The sequence below is a fragment of the Carica papaya genome, chromosome 4 (assembly GCF_054855325.1).
Source record: "Carica papaya isolate Zhongbai chromosome 4, ASM5485532v1, whole genome shotgun sequence".
NCBI lineage: Eukaryota > Viridiplantae > Streptophyta > Magnoliopsida > Brassicales > Caricaceae > Carica > Carica papaya.
Window position 1 is genome coordinate 881,591 of NC_142312.1, and position 18,168 is coordinate 899,758.

An 18,168-nucleotide genomic window follows, 5' to 3' on the forward strand; every position below is an offset into this window, starting at 1 on the left:
AAAGGTTATGAATTTTTTTTTCTAAACTTACGAATTTTAAACTAAAATTTAATTCCTCAAATACAAAAATAAATTCAAATAAAAGCCGTCGGTGATATTTATAATGAAATCGAATTTAACTTTTAAAAAATTTATGTTTACGCGACGTCTTATTAAATTTATTTAATTCGTTGAAGTAGTTTTATAATAATTTTTGTCAGCACCACCAAAATTTGTCAAAATTATTGAAAACTTCAAATTCCAATTCCAAATCTACCAAGAAAAAAGCTAAGAACCCACAAAATTTCAAACCTCCCCCCTGTGAATTCCTATCCCAAGAATTTCAAGCTTTACCATAATACACACACGTACAGATACATATATGTATATATGTGTGGTCGAGATTCAACTCGGGATGAGAAGCAGGTGGAATAATCATTTATGAAAAAAGGAGATCCTAGTTGTAAATTGGCCCACGTATGATGACGCGAACGAGCCAACGACAGATTTGTCGGCATCATGTGCAGCGACAAATAGAGGAATCGAGGAGGGCGACGATTGCCAGAAATTAACTGTTGATGCGGTCAATATATATTTGGTCGAACCAAATGATTGAAAACGACGTCGTGTTGGTCCGCGTCCATTACAGATTTGGATGAACTGTGTTTGAGTTTAAATATTTACCTACTAATATATGATTTTTTTTTTTCTTGCACTTGAAATGTAAATTTATGGTTCTATGTTAAATATATAAATATTATTATTTTAATTATGTAATTGATGAATAAATGATAACTTAAATTTTGTATGTTAATTTATTAAATTTTAATACAATGAAAAATAAATACATTTAAATAAAAAATAATTTAAATATTAAAGTGTAAAGTTATTAAAAATTAAGGAGTATGATTAAACGTATGTCTTATTTTGGTCCCCCACGAGTTGGTAGCGGATATATTATTGCCGGAATGAAATAAACCACATGTATATATTTTATCGACCACAATAGTACAATTTCATTAATTATTGATATAACATTATAATATATATGTATATACATGCATATATTAAAATATTTAATCTAAAGAAACAAAAAATTTAACAGGCCCACGAACATTAATAAAATATATTAAAAATTAATATAAGGTCGCTCTAGAAATTCCAAATTACTAGTAGTTAACTTTTTTAGCGTGCACAAAGCGACGAGCGTCGCTTTGGCCGAGTGGTTAAGGCGTGTGCCTGCTAAGTACATGGGGTTTCCCCGCGAGAGTTCGAATCTCTCAGGCGACGTTTTGTAGATTTTTTTTTAAATTTCGTGTGGCTCTTGTGGGACCCGCTGAATCCAGTGGTTCTGCTCTGAGTCAATAACCTGCTCCGGATCCACCTAAAGCTTAATCTGCTGAAAACACGTGTACGGGTGAAAAGATTTACCTTTCCACCAGGGTCAGCGCGGGCATTTTGACTTTGCGGAAGTACTACCATGGCTTTCACACGCGGTGCATCTACGATTTTGGACCGTTAGATTAAGTAAAATAAAATCCTAACCATTAAAAAATCAGTATTTTTTTATTAACGTATTATTTAAATTCTAAATGTAAATTTTGAGCATGGAACATAATTTGTACGTTTGAACAAATTTTTAATGTCAACATTGTTGATGATATAATTCATATGAGTTGTATATCATTTTATACTTGATCTCATTTAATTTAATTTAATTTAAAATAACTATTTATGTTAAAGTACAAGTTGATATTAGATTGAGCTATAATTTACGAAAAAATAGGATAAATTATAATAAATTCGAATAACGATATTTTTTATATGAACCAACTTAATTCAATTAAATCGAATCAAATCTAACACAATTTTTTTCTGTTAAAATATAAATTCATGCTACATTGAAATCAGAGTTTGTTAGAAAATAAATTGAATTTGAATTTGGTCTTATATAATCAGCCAATAAGATCCTGCTATATTTAAATATATTTTTAATTATTTATTACTACAAGTATATTTATATTTTTATTAATATAGTAATATTACCATTTTATTTCATAAGAATGATTCGAATTCTAACATGTTAAACTCCACTTCATACTCAGTCTATTGTCGTTATTATTTACATATATATCAAAATTTGAGTTTCTATTAATTTTTAATCTAATAGATGATTCGAAGACTTTAATAATTTGTTTCATTTTAAAATTCGAAATAATTAAAAATTTGAAAAAAATAAAAAACTTGCTCGTATTACATAAATGAGTATTTTTAAAAATTAATTAATAAATTATTTTAAAATTTTAAATGAACTACTATTTTAAAATTTAAAGAAATGGGTCTTATTTTATTTTTCAATTGATGTAAATTACACATTTTAAAAATATACAAAATATTATATATAAAATTATAATTAAAAAATTTTGAAGAACCAATCAATAATAAATATAAAACTTCAAGAAATAATTTTTTTAAATTGTCTTATAAATTATGGTAATTGGTGATATACATGCATCTAAAAAGATAATGTACAATGCCATATTAATCGGATGCAAAATTATATCTGAAATTTGATATATATATATAGACATAAAATATACAAGGAAATCAACTACTACTTACAATTCAAATACTAATTAATTATTAGAAGCTCAAGCAAAAACATTTACATATATATATATATATAAATATATAATTTTTTTACATTACTAAAAACCGAAAATATAAAATATTACTATGAAATATAATAAGGACAAACAAAAACATATATTTTTTAAAAAAGTAACAACTGGATTTTTACTATTTATTTAATAAATAAATTAACAATTACGTGTTGCATACACGTTATTTGGTAATTATAATTTATTTTTATTTTTTCTCAAACAACCACGTGATATACCATAAAAATATGTTATATAATTAATTTATTCAATTATTAAATACTCTCAATTTAAAAAAATAAAAATTAAAAATAAAATTGGTAGAAGACAAGAGATGCAAGAGCCAGCCAATGGACGCAATTTCCATATTCTTTCGCTACCATCTATAAATCCCTGTTTGGAAGAGGATGAAGAAGCCACGTACATCGTCGTCTTCTTCGTATTTTCATCTGTTTTAAGCGGCGTATGTCTCAGAGGATCAGCGTACCTCACTTTTCCAGTATTGCTTTCCGCCTTCACTCTCGTCTCCTGGTTTTCAGTGACCCCCAATCGTATTGGTTAATTTGATTGGATTATTGTTTCGATTTATTATTTTCTGGGTTTTCTCTTTCGTTTGCCGTTTGGGTGTCGAAATTTTCTCGAGAAATTTTTGGTTGAAGAAGCATGGGTGTGAAGGCGTTTGTTGAAGGAGGGATAGCTGCGATCGTGGCGGGGAGTTCAACTCACCCTCTTGACTTGATCAAGGTCCGAATGCAGCTCCAGGGCGAAAGCCAAGTTCCCAAACCCAACCCCGCCGCGGTCCAGAATCTACGGCCGGCTCTTGCTTTCCAAAACGCAGGTACATCGACCATCCACGTGCCGCCTCCGCCGGTGGCGCGTGTCGGCCCAATCGGAGTCGGTGTGCGCATCATCCAGCAGGAAGGCGTGACGGCGCTCTTCTCGGGAGTTTCCGCCACCGTTCTCCGGCAGTCGCTATACTCGACCACCCGGATGGGTCTCTACGACACGATGAAGCAGAAATGGACCGACCCGAAAACCAGGACCATGCCCCTGACACACAAGATAGCCGGCGGGTTGATCGCCGGAGGGATCGGCGCCGCAGTAGGGAACCCCGCCGATGTGGCAATGGTCCGGATGCAGGCCGACGGGCGTCTCCCGCCGGCTCAGCGCCGGAATTACAAGAGCGTGGTGGATGCCATCGTGCAGATGACAAGGCGCGAGGGCATCACTAGTCTCTGGCGCGGGTCGTCGCTCACCGTCACCCGAGCCATGTTGGTAACAGCGTCGCAGCTGGCGTCGTACGATTCGGTGAAGGAGATCATATTGGAAAAAGAGTTGATGCGCGATGGGCTGGGGACCCACGTCACGGCGAGCTTCGTGGCGGGGTTCGTGGCCGCCGTGGCGTCGAATCCGGTCGACGTGATTAAAACCAGGGTGATGAACATGAAGGTGGAGCCCGGAAAAGCACCGCCGTACTCCGGAGCCCTGGACTGCACGTTGAAGACGGTGAGAGCGGAGGGGCCGATGGCGCTGTACAAAGGATTCATACCCACCATTTGCAGGCAAGGACCTTTCACTGTAATGCTGTTCGTCACGCTGGAGCAAGTTCGGAAATTGCTCAAGGATTTCTGAAAATGTCGGGTGTTAGATCGATGATGATGAAAAAATTTGGCTTAAAATCTGTTTTTTCTTTTCAGTTTCCACCATGTTTGGAGTGTGAAGCAATTTCATGCTTGCTTTTTTTTGTTTCTCCATTGTAACAATTATTGAGCTTTAAATTTAAATTATTAAAAATATTTTCCTATAAGTTTTTTTTTTTTTTAAATTTATTAAATAAAAGTTAATAAGAATTTATAAGTTTTGGATTCAATTTGTTATATATATATATATATACATACATATATATTGAATTTTAATTGTTACAATTTCAAAGAATCTGGGATTAGATTGGTAATGGCACCTAGATTCAGATACCCAAATAACTTATATAAAGTTTTAACTTATATACTTTTTATATCATAGTTTAATATATATATATATATAAATAAATTTATTCTTATACTATACAAAAGTGTTATTTTATTTCAAAATTAATAATATAATCAATAAGTAAACGTGTGTCACGAAACCTCCTAATTTAAAATTTATACACATTTAGAGAGGTAAGATCTCATAAATTAATTATTTTTTAAAAATAATATATCTTAATATACGAGTATTAAATTATTAAAATTTTATTACAGATGTAACAATGATATTATTTTTTTTAAAAAATTATAATTTAAATCAAATATTTATTTATTTTAATAGGGACACCCTCAATATATTAAAACTTTATAAAATATAAAATTTTATTTGATATTATAACATATAAAGATAGTGTAATTATTGTAAGCTCTACATGTGAATTGTTAGTGCTTATATTTTGGCTTTGACTTGTGAATGAATTAGATGTTAGTCACCACATAAATTGGCCCCATTAGCTTTTGCTTTTTAGAGTGAAATTCTCACTAAGACAGCTTTTGATTTGATTGAACAAGATTAACAGAGGATTAAGAGTTAAAGTTTTCAATAATACAACTTTAAATACACCAAAATTAACAATTTAACAAAGATTAAAACTGGCTTAACACGAATTTGTATATAAGTAATTAGACTTTTTTTCAAAGAGGGTGCAACTAAAACTCTTATTTTAAAAGAATTAAATAAAAAAAAAAAAATTCATCATCCATTTGTATGAATGTATTATGATTAAACTCGATTAATTTATTAATATATTTATAGAATTACAGTAATTAAACTCGATTAAAATCTTCGCAAATCTTAGATTTTTGGGTAATAAGAACTTTGAGCTACTTTGTTTTCTTGTTTTGTTTATATATATATGTATATATTCTAAAAGATGCATGTGAGAGGCAGAGATAAGTATAGGGTATGTCCAATTCAACTCAATTGATTAGGAAATTGCATGTGGGTCAAGCTTTTTTTTTTTTAAAAAAAAAAAATATTCATCACAATATATATATGTATATGTATACATATATTGTATGATGGTGGTGGAGAGGAAAGGCATATCATCAAGTGGAGGAGACTCATCCAACAAAAGCAATCTTGGTTGTTTTACTTGACAAGTTTAGAATTTGTACACCAATTTTGGGATGCCTATATATATATATATATATATATGTTCATTCCTAATCTTGCTTTCTTTACTATTTGTTTTAGTAAAGAGAAAATACAAGTCATTACCTAAATTAATCTCCACTTGTGGAAATAATAATACAAAGTTAATCTAGTTTAAGAAAAAATAAGAGAGGTATGAGAAATCTCATATGAAATTCCTTAATTAACTAAATTATTAAGAGTAAAATATTAAGTTAATTATGCATCAGATCTATAACATTGGAAGTGGTAACTCAACAGTTGTCCTAATTGACCACACCTTTTGTTTTTGAAGATAAACTCTGTAGATTTGCATCTTAATCACATGCTTTTGTTATTTAATTCTGGATTAAGAAGAATCATCTTCATCACTTTCAATTTGCAGATCTTACTAAAAATCATGCTAGCTTTTTCAACTGTAATGAAATCAGTAACAGGAGTTCAAGATATGTCTCTTTCTCAGCCATGGCTGGACCTGAGGTATGTTCTGTGGAGGAGGTAGGTACAAAATGTTCTCAACAAAATTATTTTTGTGCGAGAAATAAGAATAGCTGCTTACAAGGTTGAAGAGACAGTCATAAAATGAGATCATGCACTATTTACTTTGCCAAAATTTCTACATCTTCTTTATTTGATGAAGGAAAAACACCAGATAGGCCATGGTGAAATTCTTTACAAAATCTCTATATACTGTATATATCTTTAGAACAAAAATCATCTTTCCGAGGATACCTTCTCTCTGTTTAGTGTTTCTATAAAGCCGTCAGCCTTCTCTATTCTTCAATCTGATACTAACTGAAGCTGAATTGCCTTCTTAAATTCATCTATATAGAACATGTATTACTCTAATAGTAGTAGTTGTCATTGTAATTTACAGAATCTTTACAGAGCATGGAACGGACTTCCATTATCGATCTTGGTGGCTCCAGGTCTTTTTCTTGCAGTGCGTTGCCGAGCAATTGTTGCATCTGGGATGCAAATATTTCGTCTAGAATCTACATTTCCAAAGGCAGTGATGAATGAGAAGAACGAGCAACACAAAACTGGAATTATGAAAGAAAAATCTTAATGGAAAGTTTTAAATGCTTCATTTGATTCAATTCTCCTTTTTAAACTAATAATCACTTTCTAGTTCTAGTTTTCATATTAGTTTTAATATGCTTAGTTATAATATAACTTGTTATATTTGAGTTACTACTACCTAAATTGCTTTGAATTAATTTATAATGGGAACTCAATTTATATTTCTCGACGCGGGAATTGAGCTCTCACCATCAAGAAATTCAAATACTACAGACTATGTTCTACGTATGTATATTAAGATTAATATGAAACCAAAATGAGTCCTGCATATAATGCAACTTACAGAAGCAGAAATCCGGGAGCCTTTGTACCAGGACTTGTTATCTTTTCTATCTTCTAGAAAACGCAGGATATCCTGTGAAAGACAGAAAAATAGAAAAATTCAACTATGGGATTTCACAGCCCCATGTAATGAATGTCATTATGGAACTAGATTTACCTGTCCCATCCGGTCCCAGAAACCCCGGCAGATGGCTATGAACACATGAGGTTCAAATACTGAATAAAGGTTGTCAATCGTCTTTACCAATAAATCTTTTAAAGGTTGCATTTGACAACGCACATCTGATTCTGCCATAGTATCTTTCAAGTCTTGGATTATTTTCTTCAATTTTGTAACACTTTGTATCCTTGTCTGCACAGACAAACAAGAGATGACCAGATTAGCAGATATATAAATGACAACAATATGTAAAGTTCCCATATTAAAAATTTTAAACAAAGTTAAACTCGTTGCATCCTAGGTACACATACATTTTCTGCAAGTTTCTCCACAATTGCTTGCAGATAATTTCTGAATTTTGCTCTGAGCATTACTGTCACTTCAGAGAGGCGCTCTCCTGGGACTCCACTTCCACCATCAGGGATACAAGAAGACCAAGATTTCAATTGAGTTTCTATCCTCGGTTGCAGAACATCAAGCATTCTTTTCATGGAATTTAGAAGAATTCCTAACTGTAAAATAGTTGTAGGTTAACTTTCCATGTAGAAACCCATTTTTCATTTAGAAAAATACAGGTAAAAAAAAAAAAGTACACACACCTCATCTGGAACAAAGTAGATGTTAGTCGTTCCTTTTGCCAATTTTTGGACATATTTTAGCCCGAATATCTTGGGGTTCAGATTGTCCTTAATTGGTGATAAAACATCTGCATATTGCTTGTCTAAAGCATCAAGAATCGCTCTTTCGGTGTCTGCAATAACCTTGCAATAGATGCAAACCAAAATCATTTTTAACTTTATGCATTCTAATTTCACATAAGAAGGTAAAATGAATTTTCTAAGGAAATGGCGGAAAGAAAAGGCAACCTATCAAGCATATAGAATGATTCAATCTTGAATTATTCCAACCCATAAATAAGGAACAAAAATAAAAACCATTATATCTGGCCATTATATAATGCAACATTATATAAAAGAAGTTAATCATAATTTATGAACATACATTCTCCAAGGCTATTGTATATTCTGGCCACTGCAGGATAATGATCTCATATTCATTAAGTGTTTCTTTCAGCAGATTGTATATATCATCGACAAAAGGGGTTGTTAAGTGTTGTGTTCTGACACCAGACCACTTCACCTGAAAGCAATCAGTTTTTTAGCAGTAAATATAGAGGATACAAAATCTGAGAAAAATTTTCGGTTAATGGGATAAAAATATATTAACAATTTTTTGGTACTGTCAAATTTCTTGTCCTTTCACATTATTTGGTGCATGTCTGTCTGTTGGTGACTGATATTTGAGCAAACGCATGTTTTGTACACGAACTAAATAAATGTAATTTATTTGGACCAAAAACTTAGAGAGGTGGTTATCATACTACAAGAGTTGACACTCAGATATATCAAATAAAAATACAATACAAATTAGGATTTCATAGTATCTTGGTGTTATTAAATTTCCCGCGACCGATCCAAGAAAAAACTTGATCAGCATTTAGAATCATAATCTAAATCCACGCCAATAGACCCAAAAAATCAATGTACTTATTAACTTGATTGCTAGCAAGGAAATCACTGGAAGATCTATACCTTATCTAATTTGCAGGAATCCAGCAAAGCAAGACGTTTGCCTTCAATCCAGAGGCTTATATAGTAGTGGAATAACTCTTTGGCATTGACACCCCCTTTGATGGGACTGAAAGAGTATAAGATGAGCGAAGAAATTAAGTAACTCAAAATTAAAAGAACCACAGATATCATTATAGAATAACAAAGAGAACAAACTCATACTTAATGTTCCAGCGAGAAAGATCCCTCTGAAAGTCTGCTGTTGCGATAACAAGCTCTGTGACGGGAGGTGATGGACCAGAAGGAGGGCATGCAACAAGAAATGCCCGCAATCTACTACTAAGCTCCACACTATATATTGATGCAGAAAGATTTGGAAGGTCCAGAAAACTGCAAAATATTAAAGTGGGACAACAATCAACATCAATTCAAGAAATATCAAATGATGTGTCTAAAGTTAAGCTTTTCTTTAACCTTTATAGTTTTTCCTCTCAAATAAATTCTTCCACCTCGAGTCACTTTGCTTTTTCCGTTTTTTCGTTGAGGAAATGGTGCGAGCGAGAGTAAAATACAAAAAATGTCTTGATTTATGTAAGAGAAGAGTTACTGAGAACAAGATTGCAAATTAATTGGAAGCATAAAATTAACGGGTAATGATAGCCATAGGCAATGATAAGATAATACTAACCTGGGGAATACATGCTGATTATGTATCTCTATATCAGTCTGAATTTCATTTCCAAAACTCAAGATTAAGGACTTCATCTTCTGATAGGAAGTAGAAGCAATAAGAGGATCTATTAATGTGCCTTCGTTACTGCTAAGAATAGCTTCATCAGTTTCTGCCAAGTGCCGTCTTGACCTCTTCTTTACAGCAGCCTGTATGGGCAGTGGAACTTCAATAAATTAAAAAAAACACGACAACATAGAAAGGAGGAGAGAAGGGAAGTAAAGGTTTAAATATAAGGCCCTATGACCAGGAATAACTTAACTACTAGTACCTGAAAATATCTACATAACTTCAACTGCGACTCAGGATTTAATATATCATGCAGAAGACTGTAAAGCTTGACCGCAGGTGCCAAGGCAGGAGCTGGTGAACCAGTGGCAGGTCCAAAAACATCAACTATCCCTGATGGTAATGCCTCATTCAGTGACTTGTAGTTCTCAAATACTAAACGTAGAATCTCCTGTACTTGTTCATCAATTTCCCCTAGTATACGATTCTGATTGACATACATAACAGTAATAAGCAAGAAAAACAGGAAATTTATAATTATGTCCACAATAAAAAATTGGAAGTGTAGGCAATGGAGGATATAGATCTTTTCTCAAAAGGTTGTTTAGATGTGCTTTTCAGGACAGATTATGCTACCAGAGATAAAGAAGATGTATAGGTGTTAATTGTACAAACAACATCAAAAATAAAATCATAATTGAGTTCAAAAGCTTCAAGAAGTCACATTCAGCAAATGCTCACGAAGACAGTTGCATATCAGATATCACATTTAGTACAATCTATTGGATCTCAGAAATATGTAGTAAAATTACAGGTAAGACAGATGCCACTTTTACAATTGAAAATCCTTTTTCTGAATTTGTACCATCTGATCACTGAAGCAGAAGAAACGAAGATCACAAGGAGAAATTTTTAAGTCAATAAATATGCATGACTCTATAAGCACAGAAAAGTCCATTTCCAAACTTCATTATAAAGAATAAAATTCATACCTCTTGATGACTTAATACATTCTTGCCATTGCCCTTCCTTACTACGGGTGATAACAGATCATGAATCAGATCAAGGCAGTCCTTAGTAGGTGTAGCAACATCCATAACATATGTAAGGTATCTGAAAAAATAGCAGATATATTAGGCAAAGTAAATTTCTTAATGTATAAGAATTATGGTTAAAGACTGTTCAACATAATCACACTACCTTAGCTTTGTATAAGCATCTGATATTCCATAGTATGATGCAAATTCATTCACTAACCATTTCCACTGACCATTTAGCAACAAATTTCTTTGTTGAAAATGTTGGACTTTCATAGCAACTTCTAGCACCAAATCATATGCCACAGTTTCTGCAACAGAGCCACACTAGAAACAGAGAATATAGTAGTTAAAGTAAAAAGTCAGAATTCTATTTCATCTATATTTTACTCAAATAGGAAAAGAAAATTACCAAAGTACATCCATAATAAATATGTTTGTAAAGATGCTAGACAATTAGACTTTGCATGTACCTTATTTTGGTTACTCTCGTCTTGACAAGAATAGTTTATGTACAGTTGTATCCTGCCAACAAGTTCATGCTCTGGCTCATGATATATGGGCCACCATCGAAGTTTATCACCCTGTATTTTCAAAAATATATAAACCTTGCACAACAATCCCATTCCTAACCTAAGAGCTTAAAATTTGAACAAAAAACCTTACTGGATCATCAGCAATAGCTGTCACTTGGGCCATGACTCGGCCATAGTGCTGTCCTTTGGAATCTTGAACTTCAATGATTAAATCATCACCAAGACTATCTGGTAAACTGCAACATCAAGAAGCTTGAAACTGACTACTATAGGCAAAAGAAACAGAAAAAAAAGAAAGAAAGGCAAATGTAAGAATGAGCAAAAGAAAAACTGTACATACAATACATGGGCTTCTCCAGATCCAGGCTGCATGCGGACCTGATCCTCTTCGGGTGAACTTTTCAATCTCAATAAGCACGAATATGATTCTAATAACAATAGTTATTATCCATAGTTAGACCATTAAAAGGAAAAGGAAAGAATAAATCACTTTATTATCAAGAGATAAAACCTATACGAGTGCAAAACTTGGTAGATTTTTAAGTAGTGGTTGATGCAAGATGACTAGCAGTCAAACTAACTTGCCCCAAAGGATAATTTAGAAATAGATAAATTTAAGTAAGAAACATAAGAAAATAAAAGTAAGACAAAAAAAAAAGAGATCAAGGTGAAGAAATAAAGAGAGAAGTACATTGAATGTGATAGATTAAAATAGAGCAATAATTAGAAGAATGAATACAAAGAAATATAAAAGGTAATAAACTCCAATAAAGAAATTCTTGGTTCATCATTGTCCATCCCCTTTGTTGGGAGCTTCGATGACCAATCAGATCTCATGCAAAAAATGGTATGTACAGTTGCCCAAACTTGAATGCAGATAGAATATCAGTACAAAATTATGGACCCCATAAAGGAGTTACATACCTTGAACTACTTCATATGAAGCTGAACTGTTCTGCAGCGTAATTATTTCATTTTTCAAGACCCTGGATACCTGCTTAATATATTGAGTGCCTGCCTGCAAATAAGCCAAGCTTTGTCGTGAAAATGAACCATTGACAGGAGTTCTAGGTGTTACACGGACTGTCTTTATTGCCTTCCATCCAGAAGATAGCGTGGCATTCAGATGCGATACATGTTCACGAAGTGAGTCTAGCCTCAGCATAGGTGGTGGAAGAGACATAAAACTGCAGCCAGGAGGTGGGTCTAAACCCATTTTGATCCTGCGAACTGAGCAAAAGAGTTTAGGTGATCACATAGAAGGCCTAGGACCAGAAAATGCTAATACATATGCTAAGAGAAGATACAGTACTTTGGACTTTAAGTTTGCCAAATGTTCTTCTAGATTTTGGAACAGTCGCCTCGCTAGCCAGTTCAGAAGTTTTTTTTGTCAATAGTTCTTCCTCTGGTTGCAACAATACTCTCTGCAAACTATGATTTTATATAGAACATGGAACAATTAGAAACAATAATTGAAACGAGATAATAACCTCGACATAATAATATGTATAATAAAAGCAGCATCAAAATTTTGATGTGCAAGTGAAATGAGATTCATGTGGAAAACATAATAATGAATTGTTAAGTAAGAACTGTAGTTAAGTTTTGTTTTAGTACCACTATCAATGCAGAAACACAGAAGAATTTTAATCCAAACCATACATCTGTTAATTTAGAAAGAACATGTTTTCAGTTTCAGTTTTACTATCTCAATTTTCAGAAACACTACTCTTTTTTCTTTTTATGTTCATGTAACAGTGGATTGTATTCAGCAAGAAGATAAGAAACTCTTTGCAGGATAAGGCTAGCAATCCATATCGTATATCTGATCTGTCAACACTTGGTTCATACTCAGTGTCAAGCTATAGAATCTCAACCTTTTTGCTTTACTGACCAATGCCAAGCTTTATAGAGTTTGGCAGCTTCCGCCATATATTGCCACAAAATAATGAGATCTGGCATAAAGAATCATAAAGAGAAATGGAGAGTGAAAACATGCTCTCACCCAAATGCATTTCGCAGCAATCCACATTCATTACACAAGAAGTAGGGAGCTTCTTCAGCAAAACCCATGGCCCATGAGTGAAGACAAAGCCGAACACAGGCATCATAAGCAATCACTGCATACCATGGACCTAGCTCACTGGTTCCATTCCATCAGATAAGAACATGATATCAGAAAACAATGAGATGAATCATCCATTAAAAGCACAGATACTTGCGCCCATTAATTTAAGCTATGTATCTAACCTTGCATGAAAATTAGGGAGGCGAGCAGGAAAAGAACTTGCAGATGCATTAACTTCAACACCAACATCAGACCTGCAATGCGTAATATCTTAGCTGTGCAGTCCAACAACTTCTTCAAAATAAACAAGTGGACAAGAGAAAAACACGCAGATACACAAACCTGGTAGACGGATTAGGAATTGCATTCTCGTTGCTGTCCTGTAAACGAGTTTCATTAACAATAGCTCCTGCTGAGTTTGGTTTATTGGTGCTTGCAGGTAAAGGAATGCTAGAAGACCCAAAACTTGAATGTTGCTCGGTAACTTGTTCAAATTCAGAAGCAGAATAGAAAGGTGGTGCACTGGGAACACCATTGTAAGACATTCTCTTACTCTGTAATGCTCCATTGTATAAATCCTGCAACCACTTAATGAGCTCAGTGTAGCATGATTACATTCCAACTTCTAACCAACATTATGACCCAGTTTAAGACGTTGCAATAAGGTAATCTTTGTCACATATCAATATTATTTTTCAAACTTTGTTTTCATCTTCAATAACTATATAGTTTTTGTATACAAACATACAACTTCAGAATTGAAGATTAAAAAATATTTCCATGTATCGAACAAAGCAATAATCGTCTCTCCCAATAACTATATGTCCTCAGTTAGCTGTTACATAGCAAGCATGGAGAGCAACATCAATTATATAGTTCTGACCGATTTAGTCGCTTACTACCTCCTCGAGGTATAACCAAGTAACTTAATAATGGGAATACAACATCACATAATTTTGAAGGAAATACTCATGCAACACACAGGGATTAAAGTAAAGGTACGAGACTGAAAGAATACAACAGAATCCTAACATATTTCAGCTATGTGCATACCCCATGGACCTACCTGCTACACTTTTTTACTATTTAAGAGTTATAATCTTACAAATAGAGTTTTTCTTTTATATATAAAAGGAGAAAACTCAAGGCTAGAAGAAATACCCTATAACCAAAAGAAAAAAGACCTGCCTAGGTTCAAAACTATGGTACAGTACTGCAAGGTGGAAGGAAGGCAGAAGAAAAAATACAACTCATCATCAGTTCTTTTTCTGGCATGGAGGCTGGGGGGTTGATATTGTGAACATTACAATAATCTCCACCTCGACAAATATTCACCCACATGTATAGATACCTCCACCTTAAGCCCTCGCTCCTCCCCCTTTCGAAATTATCCCAGCAGTGTCGAGCACGTCCAAACATGTTCTTGGATAGTAATCTCGGTAAATAATATAAGCAAGCCCAAACAAACAACAATTCTAAGTATGCATGCATTGTGTCAACAAATTATTGTTCATGTATTTTTTTTTCTGAGTAAACCTTATACTTTTTCTGAACCAAATCTTTATATAGAATTGACAAATTTGCATATTAACCAGAATAATGCCTATGCTTGTTGGCAATTCTCAAATGCAACAAAGAAGTGGTTTATGATAAATCTATGGGAACATAGTGGAGCACGAATAAATGGATTCACCAGAATCAATGGTGGGAGCCATACCGAATTGTTGAAATGGTACATACGGTTTATCTAGAAAGGGATGGGATAGAAGATTTAGAAGCATGCAGACAAAATGAGATGTTCCAGAGTTCTAGCAAAGCCGCATGGATTCCACCATCTAGAGGGAGGTGTAAGATCAATTCCAATGCTACATACCACTTGGGCAGGTTTCGGTGTGGTATGCAAGGAGTGGAACACTAATGTATTTTGCTGCAACGAAAACATTCCTACTCCGACCTCCGCGGAGATTTGCAGAAGTGACAGCCATAATATATGGTTTGGAAAGAGCTCAAGAGAGCGGTGTTCAGAATGTTGATGTTGAGGGAGACGCACAAGTAGTATTTTGTTTATTGGGTTCTAATAGCATTGATTTTTCTGAGTTAAAGACTTTTGATTGAAGATGTTAAATTGCTAACTACTTATTTTCGTTCTTTTTCTTCTTCTTCGAGTCCTAGAGCTCGAAATTGGGTGACCCACGCTTTAGCTAGGAAGCTCTTTTGGCCCCTAATAATCAAACTATGTTGTTGAAGTGGCCATCCTTCTGGTCCTCCCTTTTGGCCAAGGATGCTTTAAATTATTTAACCTAATGGTTTGCACTATTTTCCTCTCAAAAAAAAAAAAAAAAGATAAGATAAACGAAACTTCATTTCAAAAAATGCCTATGACTGTAAGGATTTGCAAACGGAAGTATAGTCAATTACAAGAATCATTTCTCTTTTACTGGTCCGGGATGGCATATTCTAAATGTGATTGAACCATACTTTCCAGAAAACAGAGGAAAAATAATCAATGCAGTGAAATTCAGTCTTAAGCTATATTCTATAATCAACTTCAAACATAATCCCCAGAACGGATAAATGGGGTGTCACTGTTATGCTTATCAATGATGCCTTATCCATGCATCATAAAGCATGGTCAGGCACAGACACATATTGGCACAGCCAGACCAAAAAACATAATTATGTATGAACAGAGACCTGTTTAGATGAGTTCCCAACATTTTCTCTTGTAGGAACAGTGAAAGAAAAACCATCAGAAGAGCGTGCTCCTTTTTGAAGTGTACCATCATCATTGCTTCTGCCCTGTGTAAAAGAAACTTCAGTACTAGTAGCTGAATCTGACAATTCATCTTCTGTTCTTCCAGGCTTCCCGTGGAATTTTTCCCCTGGTAAACCAAACTGAGAATAAATTTCATGATGGAAAAAGAAATTGCATAATTTTCATCTAAGCCAACAATTTTGAACCTGAACCATTGGGAATTTTTCGATCTTGAGGAGATGTATCGACTGAATATTCTCTACCATAGAGCTCATCTGAATCAGATGATATATCCATATCTGATCCGAATCGACCAGCCTGTATTGGCTTCGATTTAGGAAGTCCATTCAATGGGAAATGACCACTTTGGAATTTGGATGGAGGAGACAATCCAAACCCTTTCCCACCGTTTCTTGAAATGGAAAGAGGATTAACTTTCACCCCTTGAGTTGAAATCGGATTACACGGATCTTTTTTCTTCAAAGCATCCTCCTAGTACATGGTGGATGAAATTGAATCAGAACAATAAAAAAACTCTCGCCATACGAAGAATCTAAAGTAACATCTAACCGAAAGTTCTACATATGAACTATATTTAAAGATATTATATTTCGTATTGGCTCACCTCTCGAACCCGTCTGTGAACATTCCCGTGGAGGCCGTCTCTGAACATTGTCTAGCTCTTCCCCAATCTTCAACTAAACCTACAATTTAGATAAAATTCTGCAATCAATTCACGTTAAAAAAAAAAGAGTATTTTGAAGTAAACCCAAAATTCCTATGGGTAAGAAGAGATGGTTAATCAGTATCTCGGCAACCAAACAGTCAAAATTTTAGTCAAAACCCACGACTATGTTTTCCCTTAAATAACCAAAAAGATCTCAACTTTGTTTCTCCTTTCTTCCCATATATGTTCTCGGCGATTCTCGGCAGCCAAATAGAAAGTAAAGAGACTCAAAATCTGACAATCACGCTACTCAATGTACCCTGAATAAAAATCGAGCCGACATATCACGTTCATACACTGATCAGTAAAACCCAAAAGATTATACTGGAAAACCGAAGTTTCACATTATAAACACCCCAAAAATAAAAACTGAAACACTCGTATAGGAACCCAAATGACAGCATAAACGAAGAAAAATAGAAAATCACAGAAAAGAATCCTCGGATTCATTTTTTGCCTTCGATAAACTGAAGAAAATGAAACCCCATTAACTCATTTAGAAAGAGGAGATGGAAGAATGAAAATGTATATGCTTACACTGAATAATAACGAAGTTGAACAAAACGAGAGAGAAGAAGTTGCAGAGAGACTCCGCAAAACTTAATGATTGCTTCACTTCTCTTTCACTGTTTAACATTCCATCTGATTTCCCGGAAAATAAATTGTTTTCGAAACTTTTTTTTTTTTTTGGTCAACTTTTTTTCTTTTAATGAATTACGGTTTTATTTTATTTTGCAATTTTTCTTTCAGAAACGTCAAATCACCGGAGATTCTGTCCGGAGAACTAAACGGAGACGTGACATTGACGTGGAGCTGACGTGGCAGTCAGATACGCGCCATACGGATAACGGTCGGATTTATGTTAACGGGCGTTGGTTCGCACCCAGTCTGGGTGCGCCGCCCCAAGGGTTACATCACGGCGTTACCCCATGTCCACGTCGGTTTAGCGGTGGTACGGAAGAGTCGGTGATCTCCGGCGTGAAAGTAGATTGACCGTCTAGACTCGCGCTGTGGTGGCCCCCGCGTGGCCTTTCTCTCAGTGATACCGAGGGCGTGCTGGATCAAGTTGGGTGCATGAAAATTTCCTCTTCCCTTTTTGGGATGCTTAGCGATTAAGATTATTAAAGAAGGTAATATAAAAATAAGGGAAATTAAGAGAGTATATTTAATTTATAATTTATAATATATAATATAAATATGTTTAAGGTCAATGTATTGAAAATGTCCCATGCTGGGTATATATATATATATATATATTTTTGAAATAAAAATTATATTTTATTTATTTAAATTAAATTAAATTAATAAAGGATTAGTCTAATCCAAAATATTAAAATATATTTGAAATAATATTTTTATATTTTGATATCAATAGTTTGTGTAGCTGCGGGGCCATGAAGGGAGCTTTA

The 18,168-nt window shown here is 34.1% G+C and overlaps 2 protein-coding genes and 1 non-coding gene across 3 annotated transcripts; 2 read left to right on the top strand and 1 right to left on the bottom strand.

Moving 5' to 3' along the window:
* Positions 1-1,187: 1,187 nt before the first annotated feature.
* On the top strand, positions 1,188-1,269 carry TRNAS-GCU (transfer RNA serine (anticodon GCU)). Its single transcript has one exon. It is a non-coding gene; the product is annotated as a tRNA-Ser (tRNA).
* Positions 1,270-3,000: 1,731 nt separating this feature from the next.
* Positions 3,001-4,446, top strand: UCP5 (uncoupling protein 5). The gene has a single exon (XM_022041946.2). The coding sequence runs from the start codon at positions 3,303-3,305 to the stop codon at positions 4,269-4,271; it is 969 nt and encodes a 322-aa protein (XP_021897638.1). The 5' UTR covers positions 3,001-3,302; the 3' UTR covers positions 4,272-4,446.
* A 2,015-nt stretch (positions 4,447-6,461) lies between these two features.
* On the bottom strand, positions 6,462-17,450 carry LOC110814328 (uncharacterized). Its single transcript, XM_088217139.1, has 24 exons — positions 17,297-17,450; positions 16,658-16,736; positions 16,239-16,524; positions 15,972-16,159; positions 13,620-13,855; positions 13,460-13,531; positions 13,215-13,352; positions 12,522-12,640; positions 12,134-12,439; positions 11,550-11,637; positions 11,340-11,445; positions 11,147-11,257; positions 10,837-11,000; positions 10,629-10,749; positions 9,899-10,123; positions 9,586-9,776; positions 9,120-9,287; positions 8,919-9,024; positions 8,329-8,466; positions 7,926-8,087; positions 7,638-7,838; positions 7,324-7,518; positions 7,168-7,239; positions 6,462-6,796 (listed from the first exon to the last, which is right to left on the bottom strand). The coding sequence occupies exons 2-24, from the start codon at positions 16,703-16,705 to the stop codon at positions 6,647-6,649; spliced, it is 3,591 nt and encodes a 1,196-aa protein (XP_088073265.1). The 5' UTR covers positions 16,706-16,736; positions 17,297-17,450; the 3' UTR covers positions 6,462-6,646.
* Positions 17,451-18,168: the final 718 nt, after the last annotated feature.